The sequence below is a fragment of the Panicum hallii genome, chromosome 2 (assembly GCF_002211085.1).
Source record: "Panicum hallii strain FIL2 chromosome 2, PHallii_v3.1, whole genome shotgun sequence".
Lineage (NCBI taxonomy): Eukaryota > Viridiplantae > Streptophyta > Magnoliopsida > Poales > Poaceae > Panicum > Panicum hallii.
Window position 1 is genome coordinate 677764 of NC_038043.1, and position 24856 is coordinate 702619.

Here is a 24856-nt window from a genome sequence, read left to right on the forward strand (position 1 = left end):
ATGGATGTTGAGGTCGTTAAGGATGGATCGCAAGGGAGCAGGGAGGAGAAGGAAGCCGAGCGCAAGGAAGCTGTTCGCAAGGAAGATTGCGAAGGTGAAGGGGCGCTACGGCATCTGTTGGTGGCAAGAGCGAAAAGGTAGCCGTTCCCTTCGGCGCTTGCCTTTTATGCAAAAGGCTGCTGCCCTCTTGCGCTCTGTGGCGACCGAGGAGAAGTCGAACGGTTGCCTGCACCAGGCCCCCTCCTCTCACACCCAATGACCGGTGGGCCCGGGCCCGCTGGTCAGAGGCGTGACCACGGGAAGGAGCGGGGAAAGGCGGAATCCGAACCGCCCGAGCCGCGGAACGGGCTCGAATAAGACAAGAATCTGAACCGCCTGACGCGCACGGCGCGGGCGGGGGACGAGCCCCTCGGGGATCCCACTTTGGGGAAAAGGTCATCTATGCCCTTCCCCAGCAGGAACGAGCTGTCCACCCGGCGCAATGCTGGGAAACTGGCCCCACCTGCGGGTTCATTCTTCACCTGAGGTGGGCCCGGGGGCCTCTGTCGGTACATACAGACAGGGGTACCTCCTGCTAGGGTGTCCAAGCCCTTAGCATATCACCATACATGATCTTTCCCTAGCCTCCTGGGTGACGTGGCATATGGCCCAGGCCTGACAGCTGGAACCATGGTCTCCGGGCCCTCCCCGAGCTCTCTGAGGTCCGGGGCCTCCGCATGCCACGGGAGGCAAGGAAGCTCTCGGGTAGCCCTCGTGGACCCGGACCCCCCAGGGAGGTCCGGGGCCGCCACGTGTGATGGCCGGACCATCACGGGCCTGACCGCTCCAACCGGCCTCGGGGGCCCGGACCTCCCTCCCTCCGGGGAGGGGTCCGGCGCCGCCACGTGCCGCCCCTACGGATGGAGCGGGGCTGGCCCTGCCACGTGCGTGTGGCGCGTGGCCCTTCGCGGGTCTCCAGCCCACCTACCAGCATTTAATGCGGTAGCTGGGCCGGGCGCCCCCAAGTCAAAAAGCGTGGTCTGCCACTGACACATGGGGCAGGTAGGCTGACACTACGGTAAGCCCGCCTGTTTCCAAGGCGACGCGTCGTGTCGCCGTGTACAGTGCACTAGCGGCGTGCAGTCCCGTCACAGCGCCGCGCGCAGCGTAATGATGGGCTGTAATAGGAGAGCCGAGGCGTGCGCTACTACAGTGCGCGCAGAGGCAACGGCGTGGCGGGTCAGCGCTGCCCCCTCGCCTGTCAGAATCGCGCCCAACAGTGGCAGCACAGCACCACTGTTGGGTAACACTGACAGCGGTCACTGTGCTTGCAGGACGGCACACAACCGTATCCGGATTGTGGATACGCATGATATCTTCCCGACCGAGAAGGCTGCGACAAGGGGCTGGAGAGGGAGATCTCCATATCACACAGAGTAGGTCTCTGTTGGCCAGCCCACCTATCGGGGTCCCGCACAGTGTAAATACCTCTCTTGGACTATAAAAGGGAGAGTGTACTCGTTAGAGGATAGGCTCCAAGTTTTTGTACACACATAAGCTTATGCTGCTTTCCATTCAGCCTTACACAGCCAAAACAACACCAAAGTGGACGTAGGGTATTACGCTCCGGCGGCCCGAACCACTCTAAATCCTTGCGTCCTTCCTGCGTTCATCGGCTCATCGATCTAGCGCTCCTAAGACCCCTCCAAACCCATCATTAACTAGGATTAGGCGGGTGCTTTCCGCCACCCGGCTGGAGAATTTCTCCGACAATAATATTTCTCGATTGCTGGCCGTCCTCTGTCAAAGAAATCCTGAAAGCTATTATGACCTGAAAAGTCTAAACAGAGGAGAAGGTCTGCCCTTCATGTTGCAGCGGGCCTTTTTCAGCTTGGGTCCATGCATTAACGCATTCCAACACTGCCGGCCTCCCCTGTGCATCGATGGGACCTTTCTCACAGGAAAGTATAGATTGCAAATGCTGACAGCTATTGGAGTGGATGGAAACAATCAATTGCTTCCTGTTACTTTTGCTTTTGTTGAGAGTGAGAACACAGACAGTTGGTACTGGTTTCTGGAACGGGTTAAGCTTGCAGTCGTTCGGGATAGGGAAGATGTCTGCCTGATTCATGATTCAAAAGATGTCCGCATTGACTTGGCATTTGTATATTTAAACTTGTTTGTTATTATACTATTTTATTTTTAATGGCTTGATGTACCGTACTATCGTAATATTTGGATTCTACGTTGCAAAATGTTATCGCTTAACCATCTTCATACGAGTTTTAGATACCGTAATATTCTTCCTAAAATTGAACTAAATTCCATAAAACCATCAAAAATCATAACCATCAAAAACCAAAGTCAAAAAACCAAAAACCATCAAAAACCATAACCATCAAAAACCAAAATCAAAAAACCAAAAATAAACCAAAATAAAAAAACCAAAAATAATAAACCAAAATCAGAAAAGCAAAAATAAGGAGGGAACCTCCCGCCCAACGGGCGGGCGGGATGCCTCAGGGGCCTCTTCGCGAATAAGAAAAAAAATTTATTCATGAAGAGGCCCTTGGGAGGGGCCTGCAAAAAGTTTTGGAACCTCCCGCCCGTTGGATGGGCGGGAGGTCCCCGGCCCCACGCCTCCCGCCTGATCAACGGGCGGGAGGTACCCATTTTCCCAAATCTTCCAATCCGGCACCCCTTTTTCGAATTTAATTTTTTTAGCCCTTTTTTAAAAAAACTCCGTGCCACGGTAGCAAGTGATTGAGTTCTTCCCCGCGTGGACATGAAACAAATAACACTCCTCTCTATCGTCCTAAAAAGTTTTCTTTAGCTCTGCTTTTATCTTGTATCCCTTCCATAGCCCTACCGTTATCTCTCCGGTTAACCCCAGTTAAGGGGCTGTGAAAAGGCGAAAATGCCTCCGACACAAAGTACAGGTATTGACATCTCACATAAAACACATATTTGATATGTATTCTGTTTGTAACAGCAGAATACTATAAAGAAAATTCTCTACATTTTAAACACACTAAAGAAATCATCATGCACAATAATATAATAGATTTACATACAGTACAACAATATAATAGATTCACATACAGTAGTTTGAATTTTATAAGTTAAGATTTCTAATAAGTTGAACAGTATATTTCTAATATGCGAGTTCACATGTAGTAGGTTCAGACACTTCACTTGGATTGCATGACGTACATGTTCACGTACGCTCCACAAAACGAGCTAATACATAAGCCAACTAGTCCAGAACATGGTAAATTACAAACTGAGCCTTCTTTTGCTTCTTATCCTCGTTGCAGGGCTGCAAGGATCAATTTTTTTTGCTTCTTGTGCCCATTGCAGGGCTTTCAAATAATACGTCGTCCTTCTGTCCCTTCTCTTTAGTTTGCTTCTTAGCTTTGGGCTTCAGGAGCTTTCCTTTCTCTTTAGCCTGTTTAGCTGGATTCTTCCCTTTTGCTTTGGTTGCAACTTGTGGATTTGAGCCTCTAGACATGGGAAACTCAATGCTAATGGGCTCAGGCTGGTTTGTACTACCTGCTGACTTGCACCTATACATATATAACAACTAAAAAGTATCATGAATTGTAAATACAACAAGACTGATTTGTATTCATGAACTAATCTTGCATGGTAATAAAAATAGCTGGTTCCAGATTGCATGTTGAGAAAACTCTTGCATGTTCAGAATTGAATCTTAGATTGCAAAACAAGGCTGATTAAAGCAAAATAAAATTCAGAAGAATTAGAAGCATATATTACCTGATGGAGCCTCGAGAATCTGATGTACTTTTTCTACTTTTCTTCTTAGTTGTAGGTTTTACACTATGGCTATGGTGGAAAGAAAGAGAGATAATTAGATGTGAAAGTATTAAGATGCACATAAACAAAAGTGTAAAAAGAGAAAACCTTGGTGGAAAAGTCATAGAGGATGCTGGCGCTTCACCATCAAAAGGTACTATGCTTTCCTCAGATGATGCTTTGGTGGTCCTTTGCATAGCATAAGTGAGAGTAGTCAAATAAATACCATAGGAAAATAAAAATGAAGGCATGCACAAAGGAAAAAAATTTACCACTGTAATGGAGCTCTTGTTCCTGGCTGAAGCATGCAGCCTCTAGAGACATTTATCTTCTACTTTCCATGCACAATATGCTCTGCATCTATGCGGTGCACTCTTCATAGTATTATACTCAAATTCATGTTTGATTGCATGCTGAGAAAGTGCCACCTTAAATTCATACATGTTCGGATAAGTGGAGCCTACTGTTATTGGAGGATCTTCTTAGTCATAGGCAATGGGTTCCTCATGAGCCTCTCCAACAAACCCCTCAGGAGTCTCACCAACCTCATCCTCATACTCATACTATACTCATACTTGAAAGTGCATTAAACCCTCTAAGTAGGTTTTAGTGTTGATGACATGCATAATTAAGGAGCTAATATGTTTATCGAGCTATGGAATAGTTAAAATTCAATGAAATAAAATATACGCATGAAAAGACGTTAATTTACTTGATAGACGATGATGGAGCTTAAAAGAATATCTTTATTTATTTTCTATTTTGAATTTGAGTATAGTAAACACTGTACTATTAAGAGGGATGCGAATAGATAGATTGAAGATGTCAAAGTGCTTAATTGAGATGCTAACTATCCAAAAACATACAAATCACACACTTATGCATCTAGTTTTATCACTGTCTCAGTGTGTGTCGAAAGTTCCGACCCATGTCGGAATTGGTTAATAGTTCCGATAGGGGGTCCTCGGCCGACTATTTTTTAATGGGGTCAGAAGTTCCGATTTTGTGTTGGAAGTTCCAACAATCACTTAACTAGCACACTAATAGCTAGTTTTTGGGGCTCGGGTATTTATACCCCTCAGCCCCCTCCTCACTTGCTGACCTACATGAGAGAAACACCTCCTTGAGCTTCCAAAACACTTCCCGAATTCCTTCAAGAGCTAAGCCTTGAGTCAATTTGAGATAGGGCTTGGGTGAGAGTAAGATTTTGGTGTCAGACTTGAGCACTTAAGTGAGAAGGCAGTCATGTTCATTTCAAGGGCACTTGAAGCATCTTCATCGACTCGATTCGTGTTTGTTACTCTTGAAACTTGCTTCTAGACAGTTTGGTGTCGCTTGGTTGAGCATCCTTTCGTGTGTGTACGCCCAGGAAGTTTGTATTACCCATCCTTTGTGGATTTTATAGTAAGTGACTCAATCCTCCTTTGTGGTTGATTGAGTGAGGTAAAGGGTTAGTGAAAGACCCGACTCTTTGTGAGCTCCTCAACCGACACGTAGCTTCCTTAGTGGGAGTGAACTTCGGGAACAAATCTCGTGCTTATTGTATTTATTTAGTTCTTGTTGACCTAAAATTTGTTTTGTGCCGATCTGCGTATTCAAGCTGTTGTGCTTGCAAAGATCTTCTGCAGAAGTCTCCTAGTATCATTGCACAACTTTTGATTCAGTCAGGTTCTGCAGTTTCAAGTTTAATTTTAAATTTCATATAAAAACTTTACTTTTGTTGGAAGTTTCGGTCCAGTGTTAGAAGTTCCGACCCATCGGAACTTCCTACATAGTGTCGGAAGTTCCGACAAATTTAACCACTGCGAAGATTTTTCAGGAACTTTTAGAAATGCCTATTCAACCCCCCTCTAGACATCACAAAGATCCTTTTAATACTCATCCTTATCCTCGTCCTCAGAAATATGGTCCTGTTCTTTGTTACAAGCAACAACATCCAGGGCCATTACAGGTTCAATGTTTAGGTACAGACCCTTCTCATCAACATCAACATATTCATTCTCAGGTAATGGATTTTGTAGATAAGTATCCTCATCTGGATATGTGCTGCTACTAGGTATGGTTGGATGACCCTCCCACTAAATGATAGGATAACCCTCCCACTTAATGATAGGCTCATAGCATCCTGAGGGATCACTATATGCAATGAATATGTGCACTACCTTACTGTTACTATGTTTCTAAAATATTGACATCAACTCTTGATCTGTATTAACTACTGGAAAGGTTTTCAAATCTGCATGATCTGTATTAACTACCGCAAAGGTTTTCAAATCTGCATCATAGTACTGAATATATGCTACTTCTAGATAACCCGGCGTACACTGATCTGTGATCTCATCGACCAAGTCCTTTAAATTTGTTGTATCACTGTCAACAACCTTGTCAAAGCAAAAACAACATATATCCTTTCCAGGAAGCTTAATTTCCAACAAATAAGTTGATTTTGGATCCATCATGTGAATTGTATCATCCTACACGCATGAGCAATACTATTCCATCTCCTAACCTTCTGAAAATCTAAAAAACACATGTAAATCTATTGTGCATTCGCAGGACTAACCCTTGGCAATGATGGCTGGCGTTGCTCCGTCAGCCTGGCGGCCGTGAAGCCCCGTCGCGCCCCTCAACCTGTAGCCGTGATGTTGGGGAGGAGGTGGCGCTGGCCGGTGTTGCTCCCTCAGCCTGGCGGCCGTGAAGCCCTGTCGTGCCCCTCAACTTGCGGCCGTGATGTTGGGGAGGAGGTGGCGCTGGTTGGCGAGGAAGTCGGGGCCGACGTCGCCTGGGCGCCTGACCGGCGAACAAATTTTTTGTATCTTGTGCTTATTGTATTTATTTAGTTCTTGTTGACCTAAAGTTTATTTTGTGCCGATTTACGTACTCGAGTTGTTGTGCTTGCAAAGATCACCTGCAGAAGTCTTCTAGTATCATTGCACAACTTTTGATTCAGCCAGATTCTGCAGTTTCAATTAAGAACTTTACTTTTGTCGGAAGTCCCGGTCCAGTGCCAGAAGTTCCAACCCATCGAAACTTTGTACACAACAGATTTAACCACTGCGAAGATTTTTTTTAGAAATTTTCAGAAACGCCTATTCACCCGTCTCTATGCATCACAAAGATCCTTTCACAAAGATCCGGGGTCGCCACCGCCACCGGGCACAGGATGGGGGCGCAAGATCCGTGCGGGGCATGGGGGCTCGGGACGGCTCCGCAAGGGTAAGGAGCCTCTTCCAAAGGGTATTTTGGTCCAAGATTTCTCTTTCTCACGTGCCACCTGAAACTTTAACGGAATGGGTTTAGCAGATCTCACGGTAGGACCATGGAAGGGATATAGCATAAATACACGGTCAAAGAAGGGAGTTTCAATTTTTTAGGTCAATAAAAGAGAGTGCCATTTGTTTCAGGGCCCCACATGGAATTTTCCATAGTTTTAACCTACAATATGGTCTGACCCCTCCCAAGTTTTGTAAAAAACCTTGGTGGATCGCGATCTTGTCGATCAAGCGTCCCGTGAATAAAGAGCATGAGCATTGATATAAAAAAAAGAGTTGGGTAGTTTTAGAAAACAGGGCACGAGAGAAGGCATCTTTTTCAAAATGCAGGGAAGCATCCGATTTGTGCGGATCATACCAGAAAATTAATCCGTGATCAGAGATTATACCATTATTATAATTTTCCCAAGAATTAAATGCCCACGTGTCGAATCGCGTATGGCCTCACGTTCTGACACCTCCCACCTCGACTCCCTCGCTGCTCCCCTGCACCAGGTCCACCAACGCCGCAGACCCCGACCAACCAGTGTCCGTGAGCGCGGCCCACGGGCGCCTCGTGCTCCTCCTCCGCTTTACGCGCTCGGGCTTCCACCTCACGCGCCTCGCTCCTCCCGCTCCCGATTCCTTCCACTCGCCGGGAAGCGCCGCGAGCCTCCCAACCCTAGCCATGGCGAGCGCGTCGGCGGCGGCCGGGGCCTCCTCCTCGTCCACCCCGCAGGCAGGCGGCGGGGACGCGCCGCGGCAGCGCCGGGCCCCGCGCGCCGGCTCCGACCCGCTGCTCATCGTCTGCGGCTGCTTCAGCGTCGTCACGGCCGCCACCGCGCTCCTCTGCGTCGCCGTCAACGTCCTCTCCGCCGTCCAGGCCTTCCGCGCCGGCTCCAATGTAAGCCGAACGCCCCCACCCGTAACGTAAGCGCCCATTTGCCGCGCTGACGAGCTGAACCGGGGGATGCGTGTGATGTTGGGTTTCAGATATTCGGGGGCATATTCCGGTGCTACGCGGTGGTGTTCTCGCTCTTCGTCGGCGTCCTCGAGACCGAGTGGGGATTCATCATCAAGTTCTGGAAGGTTGGCTTTCTTCCGCCCATTTCTCGATTTGGAATGTTGGATATTGCGAATTGGTTGCTCTGTTGTTTTCGAAACGGTGGGATTATTAAATTAGAGCCTAACTGGTCGCTATCCGGTTGTTATGGCATGTTATGTCATATATAATGTGCAATGTGATCCTTGGTTCTGTAGTTTACTGAGGGTAGCTTACTATTTCTTCTGATTTAGTGATGCTTTTTTACTTTTAATGTGGTCAGATATTTGAATACTGGCCTGCACGGGGAATGCTACAGATCTTGTAAGTGTTCTGGATGACCATATTCCTCCAATTTTGTTTCCAACACTCAGAGCTCAATCCGTTCATATTTATTTGAATGTACAACTAAGTGAACTGCTTATGCTTGGTGCTCATCTAGATATTACCTTAGATATGATAGGATGTGTTTGTTTGTCCTTTCTTGCAAGTAATACGACAAAATAGAGATCAGACAAAATTGTAAACGTGATGGTGAGGCATTGATTTGTATTGTTCAGTTGGTTGTTTTGTTTCGTGAAACAAAAAATTTACAATGCTAAGCCAAAACTTGCTTTCTCTACAAATCTGGACCAAGATTTGATAAACAACTCTAAATCATCATATTACTTTGATATTGAGGTCATAGTGTTGTATTAAGGTCAGCTATGAGCAACTCTAATCCTCATACATTGCTTTAATATTCTCTTATGCCATATAAGTCTTGTGTTAAGGTCAGCTATGAGCAATTCTAATCCTCATACCATTGATATTCTCTTATGCATATATCTGTTGTATCAATTTCAGTTACATAGAGTTTTATTCTTCTGTTGGAGCATTGTGGTCCTCACATGTTCAGGCTTCTCTTGTGTATGTTAGCATGCACTGTTACAAGAATACCTTTTTGGGTAACCAAGGATGGAATGCCATCTTCACCTTGCCTGAAATGTCTCTCCTTTGATCCTGTCAATCTTGGTTCTCTAAAATATAACATAGTTTCAACCAGGGTGATTACAGATGAAAGAATAATGTTACATGTACACAGTTGATTCGATGTTTGAGAATACTAGGATGAATTTTTTGGCAATTCGGGGTAATACTCTTGTTATCCAGCTAGTATTGAGCAGATTGATCTATTCAGGTTCACATTACAATTGCATGCACTAAGAATTTGTGTCAGTTACATGCATCTGCAATATAAGCGCTGATATCATGAACATCTTTTGAAATTCTTGCCTGCAAGCAGTGTCACAGACACAGGGACATGTTGGAAGAATCCTATCAATTGTTCTTGCACATGCTGAATTGTAGTACATGCCTATTCCTCTCTTGATGTCATTTTGCTTTTGGTTCCTGGCAGTGTTGCTGTCATGACAAAGGCATACCCAAGTATTGAAAGGAATGATCTGATTTTGCTCCAGGAGATTGCCAGCTATATGCTTCTTGCATGTGGAGCTGTCTATGTTATCTCGGTAAGAGAATTTTGGATGTTCATATGTGTTGACAGACTGTGTAACTGACTTAATAATTCTTAAATTTTGGATACGACACTGTAAAATGGCTGAACACTAAATCTTGTAGGACATTTATACATTAATATTCAGTCATCTTTTGTTTGGGAATTTATTACAGTAACTAACCAACCATATTTGTTCAGTTCATGAGTTGCATAGCATTATGAACCAGTTGAATGTTTGTAGTGCAGGCAGAAATTTCTCATACAAACACCTTCTCTAAATAGTATCATGATTATTCATGAAGTTTTCCCTACCAGCTATGTCTGGTATAGAAAAATATGATCTTATGATGTACGGTGAACAAATGGTCAACATTTCCTTCTTTTATTGCATAGTCACATATATCTTTAACTAAGAAACTTTGAATATGTAGGGGATATTGTGCATTGGTGTGCTAAAACATTCTAGGCAGCAGAAAGCAACATCAAGGGAGCAAGCAGTCAAGGATCTGCAGGTAAGTACTTGGTTCATAATTTCACCTGTGACAGCATGGAATCCTATGACTGGACGTTTCTGTGTTTTGACCCATGGTCTTCCTATTTTGTAAGACACTCTTTCTATTGCTCATGCCTAAACTGTCCCAGTTGTGTCTTAGTTTGATCTTCAGTTACTCCGGTTCATAACTGTGCCATAAGATTCTTCTTTTCCTGCTTATTTTTCTTTTGTGGACAATTCAGGAGAATCTGTAGCTGAAGCTGAAAACCAAGTGTGGCACATAAGAAATACAGAAACCTGAAAATTCTTGGCGCTCCCTTTTCCAGCTCAAAACAGCTCGTCACCCTGTTTCACAAAAGTTCTTTTGTTAAAGTTACAATGGAAAGTTATAATAAAATATGTGTTCACAAGAGAAGGCATTTGTTTCTATAAAAAAGGGTATGCACAACCTGCAAAAAGGAAAAGGAGGCTGCAAACCATTGTTTTTTTTGTTGATCAGAGCCAGGCAATTGTCTATTGAATAGCGTACTACCAAAATTGCTCGTCTTAGTTTCATAGTTAAAGGGTAGAGTCAAAATGGTACAGGCAATAATTTTTATCCTGCACTCCATCACTGCCTGTTGATCATTCCTCATTTCCTCAAATGTGTGCATGGTGTTTCAGGAGCTGGAGAGACGGAGAGAAGAACTTGAGGCGCTGTTAATTGCTGAGCGGTCCGAGCTGGTCTGAAGGCTGACCACAATGATCTAACGTCTCTCTTCCATTGTAGATAACTGTCTTTTCTGATGATAGCATACTGCTTGGTGACGGCCAATGATCGTTCATCCAGAAGTCATTTTTGTTGAAGTGTATCTTCGTTAGTTCCTCTGTAAGTGTGAACCCTTGCTATTTCTTTAACCAAGTCAACAGATTCTAAACTTAATGTCTCCATGCTATGTATTGATATCGCTTTGCAGTTGCATGTGCCACCCATTTGACATTGGGCATTATAGTGATATTGCATCAGATTCTACTTTTTTTTATTACTGATACAGAATTATGGATGTTTGTCGCTAACGCCATGCTTTTAATGGGCAGGTATTGTGGTTTTCCTCTTGTTTCCAGCTGAGTTGTGGATTTCTGGTTTTGAAGCATTGCCTGGGAATAGTATGTTGTTTCAGTTAGATTACAGCATGTGTGTGATGTACCATGCTGCCCTCATGTATGGCATTTGTGTCATGTACCATGCTGACCTCGTGTAAGCTTGTTGTGTATGTTGCTGAATAGTTCCCCTGAATTTTGTGTAGGGTTTTTGTTCATGAACCATGAGCTCAAGCAATTTCCTTTTCTCACAGATGAATTGTAGTAACTCATCCTTTCCTATTGAAGTCATGATTATGATTATGATTTCTTGAATATGATTTTCCACGTTGTGCCCCTATATATGTTTTTTTATAACATAATCTCTGTGGAGAAGCGTTGAATCTTTGTAACCTACAAGTGAGTTCAATCAAGTTTGACTGTGCAGTGTGCGGTATCGATGAGGCCGACACAAGTCATCTAGAAAAATCATCACATTTTCTTTAGAACGGTCATCCACTCTGGTCACTTCCCTCACATGCTTTCCTCTAAATCCTTTCAAGGTTTATTTGAAACAGAAGGAACTGAAAAAATATAGATGTTTGGAACACATGAATCTGTAACACATGCCTAAAAAGATATTTGTTGAGATAAATTAGTCATTCCTTTTTCTTTCTAATGGTAAATCAATCAATGGAGGCAGTGACTGCTCGACCATAGATCACATCCAGCAGTTGAGCATTACAAACCATATGAGATTTTCCTTCTGTTGAGCCCCAATTCTACATTGGATTCTGAGGGTGATTGATACCCGACTATGCGATGGAAAGAGCGCTGCGAAGGCAAGATTGCTAGTCACATAATAGCACCTCCACTTTGCAACGGAAAAATAGTCCATAAGAGCACGTAGCGCCTACAAAACTAGATCACAAAACTTGATCGCTCACATGGCCACCTACCAGGCTACTACATGGCTACATTAGCAGAAGACAAACATGCTCTTGTCCGAGGAAATCAACCTTCGTGCAGAAGATGTCCCCACGATCCGCTCTAACTGCAAGTTAGCAACAAGTCAGTTCACTTGAAGGATAACTAACATGCTGGTGGAGATCAACTCATTGGAATCAAGGAATGCATATGAACTCCAAAAAGATACAATATAAAAATTGGATATATACAAGTGCTACCAAACGATTACGCGAGAACTGCATGCGGAACATGTTCATTGCTGTTGAACATTAACTAAAATTAGGTGAGACAGATTTTCAAACAGAAGCTCAAAACCGAAAGCTTGTGATTTTCCTCTTGAATTCAGACTGTGATACTGCAAGCACAGCATCAAAATAAATTTGTCCATACTGCTAATTGAATAGCTGAACTGCATGACATGATGGACCACAAACTGCATGAAAAAGTGACTCACCTTAAGAAGGTCCAGACGTGAAAAAAGGACATTGCACTTTCGGTTTTCTGATTCACCTAGCATATTTACAAGCTGAAAGGAAGATGCAAACCCAAAGGGCATTAAATTTCAAACCTCTTCACCATAAAACTTGAGACAGCGCACATGCAATGGCAATTTAGTCAATACCTCTGGATAAAATTCTTTTCTCCCTGGCAATGAATAAATTAGCAAATGTTTTGTACCCCTGATCTGCATGTTAAGAAATAATGATGAATATCCTAGACAGTACACCAAACACAAAAACAACAGGAAGTGCTTAGTATAAGAAGCATTTTTTACCTTATATCGGTGGTAGAAGTGAGATCTTTCACTATAAAGCAAGATCTTTTTCTTGCCCTCAAAAAACCAGAGTCTTGAACGAGATATGTCTTGTTGTGATGTCGCCCTGATTGGGGTGTAGATTGAGACAGTTACCACTTGTCTTAAGACTAAGAGAAGGTAATTTAAATTGAACTAAAAAAATAATCAATAACGAGGAGGAAGATCTACTCACTCTCCAATTCGACAAAAAGACGCTTCCTTAGATTTTAAGAAATTGCTTATTCGAATATATTCAAAGTACGAACTAGCAAATAGCAACAATCCATCCTGCATTGCACTAGAAAATTAGCGAATATTGCAAGAGATAGTCATTATAGGAGCATGAACATTATCAAATTTTACAGGAGAATGGTGCATCTGGAGCATTAAAAAGGTAATGCTCTACAACATTTCAAAAGTACCAAACACCGAATGTGGCAGCTTTGCACATACATAAGAAATAACAGAATAGAAGCATACCTCATCCAACTCCTGAATCTTTGGATATACCTGTAACGCATAATAAAATATATAAAGAACAGACATATTAAATAATATATAAAACACATTAATATGGAATAGACTACAAAAAAGTGGTGAATAAAAACTCTATAATTTTCTACAGAAACCCAGAGACTGTCTTGGTGGGCCACACCTACAGCCAGCACACCAAGAAGCATAACTCAGCCAGCCCAGCCGAGTGGGCTAATCTAACTGCTTGCTCTTTGCTTAGAGATTAAGTTATTCAAGTTGATAAGATCAGTTAGCTAGTTATAAGTTTGCTGGCTTAATTGTCAAGATAGAACGATTTGTTAGGATACTTGTAGAATTTGAACAAAGCTCAGTACACTTTGAAGGATTGTACAAAGTTGCTCAGGTTATTCTTTAACTAGTAAATCCTCCATTATAAGAAATGTACTATTTGAACTAACTCCAGTACAATGGCAGATATCCTATAGAAGCACAAATAACAGACCTTGTTGCAGAAATAATCAAAGCGGGCCTCGTCAGCTTCAGCAATAGAAGATGCATCGAACCGTTCATACACCTGTTTAGAATTTGCACATTGAAAAAGATTAGATTAGTAAAGCAGAACTATTTTGGAAAAAAGGATGCAATTCTGCATGAACTATAGTCTACTACAATTCTGCATGAACTTTGTTTACATAAATATATCTGTGTAAAATTTACGTTTTATTAACTATGTATGCAACAACATGACAGAATCAAGACAGATAAGAGCATTTAGCTCACCTGCCGCACTTCAAGTTGTATTTTCGGAAGAACACCTGCATACTCGGTCACCATTTTAATCTGGGAAAAATTGTAAAACTATGAGTTCAACAATATAAAAGTCACCTATACACCCTTAAAGAAAAGAAAAAGAAACAGCTGACTCGGTGATTCAAGCATGGCAGATACCTTTCCTTCATAATTGAAACATAATCCATTGAATAAAGCATTAATCTCTGCATAACATGGCAAACAATTGAAATTTAAAATGTAAATAGGTCTATGAATAAACAAATGGACAACTATGCAACATATGTAAAAAGGAAAAATCCGCATAGCACCATTAAATTATGAATCTATTAAGTAATCAAGGTCTCGCAGTTCCCATGCATAACTATCACCTTGAGCATCTTCATCCTCTACACTACTGAAAAACAAGAGGGTGGGAGCTGAATCCATACCTGGTGTAAGATATGAGCTCAACAGAATTGTCTGCCGATAGTACTGTGCATGCTGATCCAAGTACCTTGAATATCAATGTACAAGCTTAAGTAATATGGATATAATTTGAGAATATATGCAGATAATTAATAATAAACTGCCATGACAATTGACTGTCCATAATACAGAGTTGATGTTATCATAGCATGAACATAAAAATATTCGAGGAAACAGAACTACCATGGCCTAATTCGCATCACATTGGTTCCATGTTCTTTTGATGGCAAATGATTAAGATGCTCAAACACGGCCTCCAGATGCGCCCAGTTCTACATCCATGCATAAACTGTCGTTTGTAACAAGTTACCACCAAATAAGTAGAAAAATATATAAGCCTTGAAGTTTACCTGCATAGATATCACATCTGCATGATCGACAACCACTATCTGCAAATAAACCATTTTAGAAATAAATATACAAGGAGAAACACCAGATAAAATACGCTGTTCAATTACTAAGTACAAGTCTATGTTGAGATACAATTTTTTGCAACAGTTTTTGTTCTGATACATTAGCAACCTGTGAGGTACAATATTCTGGAGTACTTTTGATGAAAGATGCGATAATGTTTTTGTTTCCATGTGAATCTAGATTGTGGGCATATATTTATGCTTCAACAGGAAGACTTGTATCTAGTAATGAATGGTGAATAGATCATAGGTCCAAAGGAACCTACTTCAATTGATGATAGGAAATCAAAATCCTTTTCCTTGCCATGTTCTCCATCAATTTTCTGATAACAGAAAAGCACAAAGTATAAATAATAGAACTATAACTACATGGCCCAAAACTACAACTTAATGCAATTGATTAGAAACCAAAGTTATGTGCTGAGATGAAAGAAATTGCATTTAACAATAAAAAGAAACATAACACAGATCAAATTTACGGCTGCTATATAGCTAAATTATAATGGTGTGGTACACGCAAGATTTTCAGATGGGCCTTTATCGTAGGCAGATTTCTCGTTTATTTCGATCCCAAACAATTTGGTGTGACCTATCAGTTAGGCCTTTCTTTTTTGTTTTCTAGGACTAGCATGAGCAATTTGGCAAACAAGGAACAAGATGGGCCATTGAGAGGAAGTTTCCTAATATGCCAACAGCATTTTGTTGTTGTTGAATTGTCTCATTTGCAGGGATAAAGCTTCCAACTAAAGGAGGGGGGCAAGATGAAGATTGACAAAATTATAGCAAGGATGCTGAAATGGCTTTGGTGTTTTACTGCATCAAAAGTTCAGTTTATCAAACAAGACAATTCTCCAATCATGCATGTAATGCCTAAACCTTGATGATGATGCTTATCAGTTTCAATAATATTGTTTCCTTCATCCAACTGTACAGGTCACACCGAATGGATTGACCGATCCAACAGCCAATCTCCATGAGGTTTTTCTTAATGTACTTCCCTAACCACCATTTTCCCCAGGATACTGTCCTACAGCGGTCGCTACTTCCCAAAACCATCACTGCTGGAAGTGCAGTGCTATTTATGTTTACTTGTACCCATATCCAAGTAACTTATATGGCATAACCAAGTTTTGCCATTAAAACCATGACATGTTTGGCAGACTTCCTACCTTCCAACTGCAAACCACCAAAAAAACACACACCAGCTCCTTGCTGGCCTAGAGCCGTTGCCACCCAGATCTTCCCACTATATTACTGGCTATCCATTACCAGTGTCATAACCTAAGTATTATAGCAATGTCCTTACACTTTTCAGGAGTACATCAAGTTCTATATCAAAAGGATAATATGTCTTCCCAGAATAAGAGTAATGTACAGCTGCTGGACATAAGTACAGGTCACGAAGTCTTATGAAGAACTGTTGTTAAAAAAAAATACTTACACGTTTAAGCGCTAAAGGAGATGCAACTATGATATCAGAAGAATAGAAGTTACTGTACAACTTGATAGATTTCCTGCAGAAACATTAGTTCAAACATGAACTATTAAGATGTTCTCTGTAATCAATGTGCTAGCAAAAATTAATTTGATCTTATGTTCTTAGGAACACTAGTATATCTGTTTCTGAAACATTTTGGTCATTTAAAAAGGCATCTATTATATTCCCTCCATTTCAAAGCAAAAGTAAAGCATGTGGCATACGCTTGTTTCGTAGAAGGTAAAGATTCAGTGAAGTCCAGGCAAATGGATAACAACCGAACATTGTAATGATGAAAATAAGATTATGAAATGAGGAGATTTCCAACAAAGGACTAATATAAAAGCTGCTGATTGGAACTCTAAGTGGAACATAGTGAAATATAGAGTTATATATCCACAACTCAACATCTATTGAAATCCAAACTTTCACTTCGCAGTCATGTAATAGTAAAGGGACAAAAGACTATTTTAACTTTATGTGGAAAGTGGTGAGAGACAAACTGAAGTCTGAAACTGAAATTTTATTATAAGCAACTTAATAAATATAAATTAATTATATAGCACACTTACTTCGTTAATTTTATGCCAAAAAGAAAGTGATCATCAATATCTCCAGCAAAAAGAAGGTCAAAGTCTGCAGGTTTTGTGCTATGTTCAGGCACCTCCATTTCATCATCTGATTCACCAAATTCCTTTTTAAATGGTCCCATGGCATTCTACAGAAGAGAGAAAGATATCACTTAGCCCCGGAAACAGAAGCATATGAGAGCGGGCTATTAATATGGTTATAGTTGTATATAACTATATCAGCTATCATATCAGCAGGTAACAATATAGTATACAGTATTATGCAGGAACATATGTATGCATAGGGCTGACTAGAATTCGTTTTATAAATTTGCTTGGTATCTTGAAGAAATCAGAACCCAAATCATTGCATATAAATATAAGAAAATGAAATCCTACCTTTTGTTGCAACGGGGAAAGCTGGATCAATCTCTTCACAATGCGTCGTGCAAAACTTTTGAGTGGCAACAAGAAAAGAACCTAAATATGTATTTAGACAAAAGAAATGAGGATAAATATGAATGTAGCTTAAAGACTGGATTTATGGTACAGGACATGACACACTATACGACCCCCATCAAACCGAATAACCGATAGCATACCAGCTAAGTTTACATACACTGATAATTGCATGAGAAAATAGGACTTCATCCAATTGTAAATAAGTGCCATTTTGATCATCAACATGATCCCCAAAACACAACTTATGACTGCTAATATTTGCTGAAATATAATTATAAGTATAGCAAACATATGCTGTTGGGAAGCTTTTGGGACAATATACCTGTATCAATTTTCAAATATTGGGCTCAACACAGAAAATGTAATTAGTAATCAAAATGTGCATATCCAAAGCGATACTTATTTTAGACTGGAGTGCAATTACATTTCCACAATTATTTATGGACAGTAAATCTCTATAACGTGTAGCGTTCAATTAGATACTATTCACTTAGGTGTGCTCAAAGTCAACCAAAGATATTGCTGAGCATGTTGTCAACTACTTTTGGGGCCTATGTACCAGAGGCTTCACCTTAAGACCATGCAATGTGCAGCAGCTGCACACCATGACACATGACCTGATATCCTTAACTCAACTGGCAACCGATCCCTAGTAATAGATTGGATTTTAGGATAATACTATTGTTTAGACCGATTTATTAGGACATGCTCTATTAAAACCTGTCCCATCCTGCAGTGCTTCCTTGGTGTGGGAAAGATCCTCAAAGGGCATAGTTATTGACACCTAGAATGGATATCGAACTGGTCAAAACCCTGGACTGGTCCAAACAGTTGGACAACCAGCTCAGAATAGCTTAAATGTTGAGTTTCATACCAAACTCAGCAATGAAGCATGCCACAGTGGTGGAGGGATTTGCTACTAAGACTGAGGTTTGTGGGTTTGAATACATTTCCTAGCATTTTTCATTGCCATTTCCCAGCACACCTCCACAGCAGACCCTGGATTGGATAGTTAAAAACTGGAGTATAAGCTATCTCTACTACTAAAAAGACCTTAAGAGGGACGAAACCTTCCATCGGTGTTCCCCTCGTGCGACCTACGTCGCCCCCTCCTTTCGTCCAGCCTCCGGCATACGATGATCGTCCGTTCGAAAACTGATTGCTTCTACGGCTTACGATCTGCTAATCGTCACGCCCGCTCCCAAATGCGTTTGAAAATGCTTTGATTTCGGGCGCCTTCCATAACCCGCGCGCAATAGTTGGATGCCCTCTTGGGCCGCCGTCGCATTCGCTCCTGATCCCAGCCGCCGCGCTGCGCACTGCCACCATCGCGTCCGCTCTCGGGCTGCCGTCGTGTGCTCCGGCGGTAGTTTCTCCCTCCCCTTAGCCCCGCGATCCCTCCGGCACCCCCGCGCTTCTCAGGCCGGCGCTCCGGCGCCCCTGCCGCTCCACGATCCGCGAACTAAATGGGCGCCCCTGACCAGTCGACGCCACCGACGACAACGACATCAAGCCTCCCCGCACTTCAGGTGCTGCCAGTTCGCCGTCCCTCAACCCGCACGGGACGTCGGGATCTTGCCGCGATGGCCGCAGAGCCGGACGCGAGGCCCCCTTGCTCGCCGACTCTTCGCACGCGCGGGCGGCTGCGCGTCGCCTCCGGTCTCCCCCACTTCAGCTGTTGACGATTCTGCATCTGTTCTTTAGATCTGTCGCTGGTCCGTTTCTTCTCCCCTTTCCCAATGCCCCACTCTCTCAATCTCGAGAAAATCAATGACCTGAGGATGTATCATTGGGTGCAGTGTTTCTAGGAGGAGCCCTGTACTCTGCTTTTTCTTGGTTCTCCTGGATTTGTTCGATCGACTGCTGCAGTATTCTACCTGTGGACTACTGCAGCACTACGGCTCTACAACAACGATTTGGTTCCGTTCTTCTGTCAGCTGCAGCGGCAGCTCATCAATTAACTGCTTGGCAGCGATAGCAACTCATCTGGTTTGCATTTCTCTACTTGTTGCTCACCTGCAATTTCTTGGCTTTGACATTCAGTACCATTTTAATTGCAGCAACAGCTTGGCTTTATCTCTGATTTTGATCCACGACAGCAGGTCAACCACGAACCACGGTAGGCACATTCAGTTATCAGCTTGCACTTCGTAGGCATCAAAGGAGCATGGAGCGGGAGGTTTCAAGTCTCGGAATGTGAAGTGTCATTTTCCTGAAGAAGTGTGGTAGTCTTTGGTTGTTATTTCCTATAAGTAATCCCTTGATTGATCTTTTGATGAATGATTAGTTTTATCAATTTTGATGAATGATTGGCTTAATCAATTTACATTGTTATTTCTTCCTTGCATGTAATCTCTTTGCTTGGTCATTAGACTCCAACTTGGTGATGTTCATCAGTTTGCTGATGAAGCGTTGATGATTGGATTTGGTTTGTTAGCAGCTGATGAAGCATTGATGATTGGATTTGGTTTGTTAGCAAAACATGCATCATGAAAGACGTCTTCATGAGCATGTTGTACAAGCTAGATTAATGGCATAGACTAACTTTCCAAGAAAAAAAGGATGTATCCAATGTTGTAAATTGTGAACAAGATGTGTTTGAAAGGCTATAAATTATGAACATGTATTAATCAAAATACTATCTTCTTTGTAATTGTATTTTGATAGGGAGTACCAATGAACAGCTAATTAGGGTCTTGATGAGGAGGAAGAGGTTTGAGGTGTTGGATGAGAAAGGGCTAATGGTGGTGGATATCACTATACCAGAAACTAAAGTAGAGCTTGTCATTATGAGTGCTATATTTGTAGCAAAGGAACTTTAGGGTTACTTTAGTGGTAAACCATGATGGTAGCTAGGAGACTTTATCCATGTGAGGACATTCGTCAAATACATATTGTAAACCTGCTGAAATAAAATGACTTTCTATTCCTTGGATTATGTATACTATGCAAACTCCACTTATGAAATTCTCATTCTACATTGCTATGTTGGTATTATGTACCATTCATAATCATATACTCATGGAAGGAATTTGTTTCGCCCGTAGCAACGCACGGGCATGAACCTAGTAAGATAGGCAATTTCTTTGGATCAACTAGAGCTAGCAGATTTTTATTATCTCTAGCTGATCTAAACGGGGTCTTACTCTACTGATGCAGCATAGCACACAAAAAAAGCAACTACAAAAATCTAGTAATGCAATCTCAGTTAATGTCTCGACAGAGCAGATGCTCAATATTTCAACATTCTTGATGCGATATACCTTTGGGCGCGTAAAACCCTGATCAAGGTATGTGTTATCATCCGAAATCTCTCTGTCAGCATCATTCCTAAGCTTTGTGTCATTTCTAATGACAACATCTCGTGTCCTATGAACATGATTCAACTGCAAAAGTTGTACGCTTTGCAAATTAGCCAGCACCATAAGAGGTTCAAGAATAATAACATGACCAGAAAGAGATAGTAAAACTTACAGCATGCATAATATATGCGTCCATAGTACTGGAATCCACACCATTACGTTTCAGATAAAATGGCTTCTTATTACAATGCATTATGTCACGATAACTATTACCTGCAGTAATACATTAAGAAAAATTATATCTAGCATAAGGAAATAGAAAGTATACCATACATCATACTGGGAGAAAATTTAACAAGATACAGCCCTAATTTGGCTGTTTCGTTACTGTATAGGAGAAAGTAGGCTTGGGATTTGGGAATCGACTGATAATCGTAAAACTGTATCAGTAACCCTACTTTTCATCAAATATGATTAGGCCAAGATTGAATAGGAGTTGGAGCTACCCCAAACAGGCCCCAGTAAGTATAAAAGAAAGAACCATGAACTTTGCAGCTGTGATCAATGGAGACAAGAAAGAGATGCTATTTATTGCAATAAAGAAAACTTACAAAGAGAGAAGAAGCTCATTCGAGAATTTAAATGATCAGAAAGCGTATGTTGCCAATGCTCTCTCAACTTTCCTTTGACATCATGAAGATGATCATCAGAAGCTTCCTAAAAGAACAAAGCATCGAGGTTCCCAGTAAAATTAATCATCCCAGAACTAGTCATGCATATTTGAATGATTTGGCATTTATTAGACAAACAAAAATGAATAAGAGCAATATTTTTGCAGGTCTTGTGCTTAACAAAATCTGCATAACTTCACAATACGTGTACCATAAAAATATTAAGGGATCACAGAAAACAGTGTTGCTTGACACACAAACAATGATCAAAATTTCCTCCCCCAAAACATTTGTTTCCGGTTCCTCACCTCCAGCTTGTAAGATGAGTGATGCACAGTTGAGAAAGTGTATAAAGTGCACGAAATATAAATGCATTATCTTAATAAACTCACTCCATTCTGAAAAAACATTAGTAGGTACCGGAAACACATTTGAGAGGTCAGCTTGAAATTCACATAAGTTCAGTAACCAGATTTCAGGGCTGAAAAGATCAAGTTCACCTGTAACTTTTTATGATGTGTGTGATTCAATTTAGCCTTCAAACTTGAAAACCCAATGTAAGTGGTATATAATTTAACAGTGACCCTATAGGCATTATAACGGTCACTACCATTAAGCACAGTTGTTTTTCTCGTACAGCATTAGGCATAGCTATTACTCCAGGACGAAGTAGTATTGGTACTTGAAACATACTATAGCATATCTCAAGACTGGAGAGTACACTATCATCTAAAAATATCCAGATGACTAGCATATAAAATTCAAAACACAAGACATAAAGACTAACCAAAACTCTACCTGCATTTTTCCCCCTGTTCCAACCCATTTGGACCTTGGAATGTCCACAGCAGGCATTTCCCATTTAAATTTAGAGTTCTGCTTTATCAATGCCTTGACTTCTTCATTTGTTATGACGCGGCTTACATGACGATGAAATGAACTGCAAAATAGGTAAAGGGAGACAACGTTGAAAAAGGAGTGACAATGGATGCAAGAACAGGAAATGGCCAACAAATAGAAAGGATATGAATCTTTTGTCACATCTGCTCACTTGTTAATCATAGATGGAATTTCAAAGGAAAATTGCAAAGTTCAATTGTATCCCGACAATAAAAATCATGAGGGGTAACATCCTCAGATCAGTCTAAAAAAAATAACTCCTCGGATCAAAATGGCTACAGAATGAAGTATCAAAAAATGAATGATTGGTTGATCATCTTGTTATTATTATTACTGATATAAGGACAATACAAATTAACTATACAAAATTGTATACTACAAAAAAGGAAATAAAGTAAACATGTTGACATTAAGTTAACATTCTGAATGCAAACATGGAACCATAATACTCCATAAAGGTGATAGATGTTGAACAAATTATATGCAAAAAGCCTCATATGTGCAGCACCAACCATGAAGTCTCTGTTTCATCGAAACAATGGTTTCCCTTGTTTATCGTATCACCTGGCTCATCACCACTAGGAGCGTCTAGCTCATCTTCTGTGTCATCTTCATCACTCTGCGCTACGCCTTGAAAGCCCCCGTTGGATTTTTTCTCATGCTGAACAGTCTCCGCCGCTCTAGGTTCAGTATCTACAGTTTCAGCTGCACACGGTGCCCAAGTTCAGCAGGAACGAGCGCAAGCTATATTTTGTTGCAGGAAGCAAAGAAAAAGAATCCAATGCGAGAAGAAGAGACCGTCGTCGTGCTCCGGCAGTTGGGGATTCTCCTCCCGTATCTCGGCTCCCTGCTTCGCGGACCTTGGCCTCTTCGGCCGGCTCTTGGCTCCTGCGGTTACAGCAGCAGCAAACACGAGGAGGAGAGCACGTTAAGACAACTCGGATAGAGGGGAGGAGGTGGCGCCGCATTGGTTGGGGCAGGGTATCGTACCTCGAGCGGCGGCAGAAGGCATGGGCTTGCGCTTCCCCATCCTGCTGTGAGGATGACGGCGGCGGCGGCAAAGGGTGGCGGAGAGGGTTGCAGCCTCCCTGGCTCCTCCAAGGTTTGAGCTTTCGAGGACGTGCGGGACGCACACGGCGGAGGCGGAGAGGGTTCGCGTTCTGGGGTTGGAGCAAGCGAGGCTAGCGGCGGCGGCGGCGGCGGCGAGGCGCTGTGAACTATGATGGAGGGAGAGGGAACAGAGGAGAGGGTGCGTGAAGGGTGCGACGTGAGCCGTGGGCTGTTGGCTTCAAGTTATGGGCCCATTGCGAAGCTCTTTGAGCCGATAGGGGATTTGGGCCTTTAGGGTCGGTGGTCTGCGTGCTTTTGTGCTTTTGGGCCAGCCTGCTTGCTCTGAAAGCTCGCTTGCCAGGCCTTGAGCTGTGCTTCTAACTTTTTGTTTCCAAACTCAAGGACAAAACTATCCGAAAGTAGCATAAGATCATCCTTTTCTGCAAAACTTCGTAACTCGTAAAAGGGTCATAAATTTGGAGACTGCATTTAGAATTTCTAAATTACTGGAATTTACGTTTTTGAAATGAAACTTTAGTTTTTTTTTATGAGCACAGTTCTTTGGAAAATAGGCATTTCTCTGCTTCTATTGATCCCAAACCCAAACTAGAAATACAGCTACTTAGGGACTACGACTATTGCATGCTACAAGCTTATTCAGATTTCACCGACATCCGAGAGATAGGTAGAGGAAAGCTCAAAATGTAAACAACGAATTATGAATTTTAATTGTAGGTTTAAGTGCAACCTACAGCTTAGGACAACTCCTTCAGCTAGCTAGTAGCATGCTGTAATACACATAATTTTGAACAACTTAAGCCCAGTTTGGACCCTCCCAGTTCATTATAAACTGTAGTAGCTGGGGAAGCCCTCTCAAATCTTTTAATAAGCTGGGTGCTTGGATAGTTGAAAATTGGACTCTACACTGGCCACAAGCCGTGTTGTTTGAATCAGTTAGAGCTTTTTTTAGCAGCCTTTTATTATCTTTAGCTATCTAAACGGGTTCTTACTCTACTAATAGCTTTTCAAATTCGTAGCAAACCATGGCAAGGGCTAAACAAACGCATGGCCTGCATGTTCCTGACCCTGGCAGTATTTGTGGTTTATGTGTTATTTTCTCAAACTTTGTGGAAAACCAGAAGAGGGGAAATCTTAATAAATATTCCATCCAGTCCGGAAACAAAATACTAGAATTTGATTCCAGAGCCAATCTTAGTTTCCATTTGGAACTCTATGTGCTTTTACCAATACTCATTGGTAATTTTCTCCAAGAGGCTCAACGGTTGAGTTTTACATGCTCACGACCTTGCATTTTGTTTTCCATAGGTCAGTGGGCATCTTTAACTTCTTTTTCCATATGGTCGTAGGAAAATGAGAA

At 41.9% G+C, this 24856-nt stretch overlaps 2 protein-coding genes across 5 annotated transcripts; one reads left to right on the forward strand and one right to left on the reverse strand.

The window, feature by feature from the left end:
* LOC112879970 lies at positions 1-11474 on the forward strand. Its single transcript, XM_025944414.1, has 8 exons — positions 1-94; positions 7478-7950; positions 8040-8135; positions 8372-8412; positions 9488-9599; positions 10018-10098; positions 10743-10947; positions 11157-11474. Exons 1-7 carry the CDS (start codon positions 1-3, stop codon positions 10806-10808), a joined length of 963 nt encoding a protein of 320 aa, XP_025800199.1. The 3' UTR covers positions 10809-10947; positions 11157-11474.
* Positions 11475-11758: 284 nt separating this feature from the next.
* Positions 11759-24505, reverse strand: LOC112879454 (U3 small nucleolar RNA-associated protein 25). 4 transcript variants are annotated; one of them, XM_025943703.1, is made up of 24 exons: positions 23419-24505; positions 23227-23316; positions 22941-23133; positions 22327-22468; positions 21469-21574; positions 21030-21130; positions 20819-20941; positions 17493-17573; positions 17097-17242; positions 16489-16561; positions 15314-15370; positions 14985-15023; positions 14818-14906; positions 14598-14662; positions 14326-14372; positions 14158-14217; positions 13880-13951; positions 13384-13413; positions 13097-13191; positions 12883-12988; positions 12730-12792; positions 12562-12633; positions 12098-12192; positions 11759-11972 (listed from the first exon to the last, which is right to left on the reverse strand). In XM_025943703.1, the coding sequence occupies exons 1-23, from the start codon at positions 23456-23458 to the stop codon at positions 12118-12120; spliced, it is 1965 nt and encodes a 654-aa protein (XP_025799488.1). In that variant the 5' UTR covers positions 23459-24505; the 3' UTR covers positions 11759-11972; positions 12098-12117. The 4 variants fall into 4 exon arrangements, with proteins under 4 accessions (XP_025799488.1, XP_025799487.1, XP_025799489.1 ...); XM_025943702.1 differs by having other exon boundaries at positions 11759-12192; XM_025943704.1 differs by lacking the exon at positions 15314-15370 and having other exon boundaries at positions 11759-12192.
* Positions 24506-24856: the final 351 nt, after the last annotated feature.